Here is a 7,729-nt window from a genome sequence, read left to right on the forward strand (position 1 = left end):
TAATTTTTGAAATGCCAAAAATTTGCTGTATGGTGTGTATTTCCTCAAAATCAGGTAGCTCGTTTCTCCCACACCAAACTTCTGAAAATTCATACACAACGTATGTTGTTTTTATGCTGCTATTGTAAATTTCATAGGCTTTCATAAACTGCAGCATACAACAGAAGTGTATGTAATTGCACATGACCCATATACTGTATGTTTTAGGTCATTTTAATCACATGACATATAATGAATTTACGTAAAGAAAAAAAAATCATGATCTGGCTGCAAATTATTTGCACTTGAAATGCAGAAAGCCTTTCATTAACACTGCTTGGTGGTGCAGTGATTAGCACTATTGCTTAAAAGTAGGAAGGTCCTCGGTTCAAGTTCCAACTTGTGCCCATGGATCTTCCTTAAGGAGTTTGCATGTTCTCCCTGTGTGGGAACTCTGGCTTCCCCACATGATCCCAATATACATGTGAAGTTAATTGGTGACCCTAAATTTCCCCTAGGTGTATGTGGTAGTCCGTCCCTATGTGTTGGCCCTGCAATGTTTTTAAAACTAAAAAGCTTACGTGAAGGATGTATGGAAAATATGATTTGGCATGCATTTTCTTTATATGCCACTTATATGAGTTTTACTTCATTTCGTATATAATTATTTTGTATGCAAAAGTGGCCAATTTTAAGAGCAAATCATAAATGAGACGTAGAAAGTCATACATGAAAAACATTAAGGAATTTGTTCAAAATCTTTTAGAATTTTTACAATTGTTTTCTATAAGGGTCTCCTGAAAATGAGCAGCGCTACTCCCTGCTCCCTTGTATCTGCCTCGGTGCATATGACTTGCTACTTGCCTTGCCTCAGTGTGTGATTGCCCACCTCCTCTCTAATTTGAGTCGCCTGTGTCTTCCCTTCCCCATTATCCATTAACCACTGATGGTATACAGAAACAGCTGCATGGTGGTGTAGTGTTTAGCACTCTTACCTCACAGCAAGAGGTCCTGGGTTCAAGTACCGGCCGGGGCTTGGGGCCTTTCTGTGTGGAGTTTGCATGTTCTCCCCGTGTGTGGGTTCCCTCAGGGTACTCTGGCTTCCTTCCATGGTCCAAAAAAACATGCATGGTGACCGGTTAATTGGCAACCGAATGGTTTAGCTGTCTGCCTGTGACAGACTGGTGACCTGTCCACAGTGTGCCCAGCCTTTGCCTGAAGCAGCTGGGATTGGCTCCAGCCCCCTGCAACCCTGAAAAGGACAAGTGGCAGAAAATGGATGGTATACAAAATCTATAAAAACTCTCTGCATGTTTAATAATCTAGTACGCTCATGTCTAGACAGCTCACATTTCTCTTTGAGTTTCCATGTGCCCTTCCAGTGTTTTTGGACTCTTTGCTCATGTTTCTGAACTTCTGGTTTGTGTAAAACCTGTCTTTCAAAACAAACATTTTGAACTATATGCGCTGTTTGAATTTGCAGTTGAGTTCTGCCAGTGATCCGAAACATAAGACAATAAAGGATGAAACAAAAAACAAAATGAGCAAGAACAAAAAAAGCCAAAAAAAACAAAAACAAAAAACAAGAACATTGTGTAGGACAGTGAATAACGAACTTTGTATGTAGTGTTCAAAATGAGTAATCTCTAAATACTCAACTCAACTCAACTTTATTTATTTATATAGTACTTTAAAAACAACTGCAGCAGGGAAAGAATGTTCTGTACCAAGTCGCAAAATACCACCTTTATCCAACCTGATGGTGGTGAGTTACCAACTCATGGACAGTTCACAAGTACATATGATTACATAATGATTTATCTAGCAGGAATAGCACATCAACACTGTGCAAAACAAACAAACAAACAAACAAACAAACAAGGAAAACATAGGTTTTTCTTTTCTCTCACAGTTTATCATAATCATGTTACGGATGCATGAACAGGACTAACAGACTGATATTAAGTCAGAAATAAAGCAATATTTCCCATTTTATTTTCATGATGTATGTATTAATAATTTTATTAAGTGAGTCTTTTAATTATTTAGTTTAGTGTCATTCTTTCATTTAATTCCTTGCCAGGAGAGGGCGCTATCATACCACTGGTGGTGCAACAGTGTCAGCATCACTGACGTGGACACTGACTCAGATCAGCAACGTCATCCGGACATTGGATTCACTTCGTATTGAATCTGTGGACATTCCGGCTTGGGAGAAAAATATATTTACAATAGGCAAGAGAAGTTTATCTATACAGCACCGTTCAGACGTAAAGCAATTCACAGTGCTTTACATGGAAAAAGAAGAAACACATTAAAACGAAGTGAATAAGAAAAACATGAAAAACGAGTAGGCAGTAATAACTTTCATTAATAAATATAATTAGGGATTATTACAGTCTATTTATTAGAAAATATAAAGAACTAATGTTTTAAGGCATATTTTTCAGAAAATTTGTTCCACAGTTGAGGCGCAGAGCGACTCAAAGCTGCTTCATCGTGTTTGTTTCTGACTCTGACTCCCGAGGACCCCAGGGGCCTGGACGTTTCGTATTCTACAGTAAATCTGAATTGTACCTCGGCCTTAATGACCATTTGAAACCTTTGATTTTTTTAGATTGAAGCATACATGTTTACATATTTTTTAGTGCTGTAAATAGAGGTTCTTCTTAACGTAAGCTGCCTAACAAGAGCCACTGTACATCATACTAATTTACATATACTGGTTGGTTTAGATATTTTAAAATCGCTAAAACACGTCAGTAAAACAACAGTAAATGCCATAATTATTATTCATTTAGTTTATTTCTGGTTTACATGTTGGGAAACAACGTCGTTAAGGCGAACGAAGGGAAAAGCACAGAATGGTTTCTGCTTCATATTTTTTTGAAATAACTTCAGAAGTCAACAGTTTTTTTTCTTAGATATAAACCAGCTGAATGTGTACAAAAAAAATCGTCATTAAAGTGCAAACGAGGAAAATAAAAACATCGAAATTTAATTTGGTTGTCGCAAACTCGACGTGACGCGGAACGTTTCTTCTGGTCCCCCTTCGGCCCCCGGCAGGATTTGGGTGTGACACTCAAAGCCGTGTGGTTTCCGGCCAGCTCAGCGCGTCAGTGCTGTGGTGTTGTCGGATTACAGGCTGACGGTCTCCGGTTCCTCAACGATCTGCAGGGCAAACAGCGGAGCTCGCAGAGATGGTGCTGCTGACGATGATCGCTCGGCTGGCCGATGGACTGCCGCTGGCCGCGTCCATGCAGGAGGACGAGCAGGTGAATATTCCAGCCTTTCTGGAGCCTCTGTGGTCCGTATCTGTCTAACTACACGGTCATATAAAACGTCCGAGTTACTCTAAAGCTGAAGGGACGTGTTAGTGAGCAGCTGGATGGGACACGCTGGCGAATCGATGCGAGTGTCCTCCAGATGTGGACCCTGGAGGACACCGACCCTTCATCAGCTGGCTGAGAAAGTTAACCTGTCAGACTCCGTGATACGTGGAGGCTTTTCCCGAGCGGCCCTGCGCACCTTTGCACACATCCAGCCTTTTATTTACCAAAGGCTATCAGGTCATTCATTAGACTGTGAGTAATAAGCTCTGTCTTTTAACTCGAGCAGCATTGTGGTGAAATGTCCAGCTTTGCTGCAGCCTCTCATTTACTTTAGTTTTAAATCCACAAAAATCTGCTTCATCTGCATTATAATTAGTTGCTATAATGTAAATTTAAATGGATGCATAATCTGATCAAAAGCAACAGAACAATGGCAAATTATCATGCAAAGTCAGTGATGGATCAGTGAATTCAGAGCTCATCAATGCACGGTATATTCTGGTTGATAGATAAGTTATCTATTATCTGTTATTTGATAACCAGCCAAGGGAAGAAATAACAAGCACCTGATGTAACTGGACAGAAAGACTATCCACTGCATCAGAAAGCATGTTTTTCTTTAGACCATTTACACATCCTCTTCTGTTACATAGATTAACCCTTACCGAGGACACTCATTTGGGTACTTGGAATATGAAAATATCCATCCTGCAGTGTTGTTTATGATATTCCAAGACATTCGAGAATTCAAACAAATTTGAAACCTCGGGAACATTTCTTTGAGACATTCTTGAACTGTAACACATTCTCCAGTTGTCACTGATTTTTGCAAACCTAGAAATTCCAGAACAATACCAAAATTCCAGCCAGCTCAGTGCTTCAGGTCATCCACCTCTGCATGTGATGCGTAGCTGTCATTGAGTCATCTGGAATTTGGAATTGATTTAGAAAGAAATAAGTATTGAGTAATCAAGTACCATCACTTGTCTAATAAACAGATTACTTCAATACTTATACAGATGACATGAGGGAGATGTTGTAAAGCACTCTGCCACCACCTTAAGAACACAAACTGCAGTTACCATTCACAACAGAACAGAAGTGTTAAACTCCTTTCAGTTCATGCACAGCCCAAATTTATCTCAGTTGGTTTGTATCAAGAAAATGAGAGCCAACTCAATTAGAAAAGGAAACACCTCCCAAAATGTGCCTTAGTGCACACAAAATACAACTATATCTTGAGAATATTCACATTTTATGCACATTCGACACACGTTTATGAAGAACCAAAAATACCTGGAAAAAAAACAAAGTACAGCAGCCTGTTGTTTCTCAAAACAGGATTTTTTTCTGCCTTGAGTTAATACCAGTGTGGTTTTGTTGTTAATGTTGTCTTTGTCATTTTTATATTTTGTGAAGTCTTCTGCTGTCTGGGTGGGAGTCGTTCATGTGCTGTTTGACACCCCTGACTGACAATACAAGTGTGTGTGCTTCTCACAGTTTCCCTGACTTTGGGAATAAGCATCCATTTGTATTTAAACTATTCAAGGGGCCCGAGCTGTGTCAAATTTTCCCTGTAATTTGTGACCTGTATATCATTGTCAATCGCAGCCAAATCAAAACCCAAGGAAAAATTTTAAAAAGTTCTTTGTACTGTAATGATATAGACTTCAAAATGCCTGTTGTGCCTGTATTTTTAAAGTACAATAAAATTATTATGAACCTATTTCTGAAACATAGATCACAGTTTTGCCTCAGCACAGCTCAGCAAGCCACGTTTGGATATTCTTAAGAGAACCAACTGGTTTTTATGTACATTGAGGCAAAGATAACCTCAGCATGATGACATGCCTGACCTAATAGCTTCAGAAAGCTCCGAAGATGTTTCAGTTTCTGTTTGTAATAAAAAAAAAGGTAAATGGAGTGTATGAGAATGTCTGTGTTTTTAGAATAAAAGCTGTTTTATTGCATTTGTGCATGACTCAGAAGTACTCTAACATCTCTCCTGCACTCTCTCACTTGCTTTCAAAAAGGGAAGTGAAAAGGTTTGTTGCGTCTCTGCTCTGTTCTTTAACACCATATATGTTGTGTGATGCCACCTGCCATGTTTTAAATATCATGTCATTCATCTGTTTGAGCCTCCGTCATTCAACACAATGATGTAGTGGTCATAAAGAGTGTACCAGAGTGACTGTTTGCTTTAGGGACAGGGGAGAGAGGCCCTTTAGTCCCATCTTCAACTCTACATTACGTTGATGTAAATTAATTTTATGTTCAGCTGATTTTACAGGGCAAGCAATTAACATCAAGGAAAAACTATGGAATTATGGACTGCATATGATTGCAATTTCTGTCTGTCTTGTTCACAAACTACAAATACGCTCGGTTAATCTAATTTTTATCTCTTGCGGATAAAGCAATTTGAGCTTCATCAAGGTTCACTCAAAAGTTGATTTCTTGCCCTGATTAAAGGCTGCATTTTCAGTGAAAGATTTCAGTGAAATTAGTGAGATAACCATTGCTTTTTTGTCTCTATAGTTGGGTCGAGATCTTCAGCAGTATCAAAGTCAAGCAAAGCAACTCTTCAGGAAGCTCAATGACCAAAGTCCCACTCGCTGCACTTTAGAGGCAGGGTCAATGGCTTTTCAGTGAGTATGCAGCAGTCAGTGATTGCAGAAGAATCCAGATTTAGCTCCCAAAGATTGTCTTCCACAAAATTCAGTTTTCTAAACCACACCTTTAGTATGCTTCAACCTGTGTTCTACCTTACGTTTATGTTGTCGGTCTGTGTGGTTTCTTTGCAGCTACTGCATAGAGAAGGGAGTGTGCTACCTTGTGCTCTGTGAGGCCAGCTTTCCTAAGAAGCTAGCCTTTGCTTACCTAGAAGACCTGCAGGCAGAGTTTCATGAGCAGCATGGAAAGAAGGTCCCCACTGTGTCACGCCCCTACTCATTCATTGAATTTGGTAAGAAAAGGAGAGATCCTCGAGTTTTGAAAAGTTTGTAGATAATCTACAGGCTGCTTTTAATCATGGTAACACTTCTCTTTCTCTTTCTCTTTCTCAAAAGACACTTACATTCAAAAAACCAAGAAATCCTACATTGACAGCCGAGCACGAAGGAATCTAGGAAGCATCAACACAGAGCTGCAGGACGTACAGAGGATCATGGTCGCTAACATAGAAGAAGTACTGCAGAGAGGAGAAACTCTGTCTGGTAGGTCTGTTTGTTTTTCGTCTGTACCTGAATAAATTACCACCATGGAAAATTTCATCTACTCTAAAAATTTAGGTTATGAGTCATGAAAATTAAAAAAATGGTGAATTCCACTTGAACAGTTCTTCTTCCTCTCACTTCACGTGGAGACCATATAGTCATCATAATTAAAAAACAGAGATGAAAGTGTGGTAGTTTTTGTTCTATATGTTGAAATAACTGCAAACATTATTGACTTTTTGTCTATTATTAATGCAAATTAACAATTTAAATGGGTATTTTTCTGTATCTGGTGATTAACTGACTCATCCTTATGTCTTTCCCCCTTGTCTCCTCTGCCCTTGGTTGTTGGGAATGCCCCATCCTCTGATTTCTTCGTCTCGTAGCACTGGACTCCAAGGCCAGCAACTTGTCCAGCCTGTCTAAAAAGTACAGGAGTGATGCCAAGTATCTGAATACCCGCTCCACCTATGCCAAACTGGCAGCTGGCGGTGTCTTTTTCATCATGCTCATTGTCTACGTACGCTTCTGGTGGCTCTGAATGGGGAAGAAGCAGAAGCAACAGGAGGCAGTGAAGTGAAAAACCTGCAGTTGCAAAGAAAAGCTGTCACCCTCAACTCAAAACAGGATCCCTCCTTAGAGCAAGACTTTACTGACATACCACCACTCCTTTTGTTGCCATCTGTCCAACAATGTGTGACCTGAACACAAATGTCATAAATACATACAGTAGGCTTGTTAATAAGAAAGTTGCCCTGGATTGGATAAGATACGAGTGAATGTGTGTGCCTGTGTTTGTTGTTGATTTTATTTTTCAGGGGTGATCTGAGTATGAAGGCAAAGATTCATAAAGTAATAAGTTTCTTTTTTTTCCTGAGTTTCCAAAGCTGTACTGTAACAAAGGTGGCTGATTTAATCCTGTATAACATCTCATAATACTGAAAAAAAGTTTAAAAAAAAAACAAAAAAACAAACAAACAAATTACAGTACTTTATTTACCCTGAGCTCATCATATGGATAGTGCTGTGCTTTTACCATAATATTCATAGTGCAACATACAGTATATTGCATAGTTGGAAATGATTTGAAAACAATGCATTAATCTTCAGTGGGGTGTTAAGTCAGCTTACCGACATAAAGGAGCATCTGTGAATATTGCAATACAATGGGAAATTTTACTTTTGCAATAGTTTATTTGAAGC

At 39.1% G+C, this 7,729-nt stretch overlaps 1 protein-coding gene across 2 annotated transcripts; it reads left to right on the forward strand.

The window, feature by feature from the left end:
- Positions 1–3,052: 3,052 nt before the first annotated feature.
- On the forward strand, positions 3,053–7,488 carry sec22bb (SEC22 homolog B, vesicle trafficking protein b). Of its 2 annotated transcripts, XM_030083744.1 has the most exons (6): positions 3,053–3,254; positions 5,345–5,356; positions 5,850–5,959; positions 6,116–6,276; positions 6,380–6,526; positions 6,913–7,488. In XM_030083744.1, exons 1-6 carry the CDS (start codon positions 3,180–3,182, stop codon positions 7,065–7,067), a joined length of 660 nt encoding a protein of 219 aa, XP_029939604.1. In that variant the 5' UTR covers positions 3,053–3,179; the 3' UTR covers positions 7,068–7,488. The 2 variants fall into 2 exon arrangements, with proteins under 2 accessions (XP_029939604.1, XP_029939605.1); XM_030083745.1 differs by lacking the exon at positions 5,345–5,356.
- Positions 7,489–7,729: the final 241 nt, after the last annotated feature.

Source organism: Salarias fasciatus, chromosome 23, assembly GCF_902148845.1.
Source record: "Salarias fasciatus chromosome 23, fSalaFa1.1, whole genome shotgun sequence".
In the NCBI taxonomy this organism is placed as follows: domain Eukaryota; kingdom Metazoa; phylum Chordata; class Actinopteri; order Blenniiformes; family Blenniidae; genus Salarias; species Salarias fasciatus.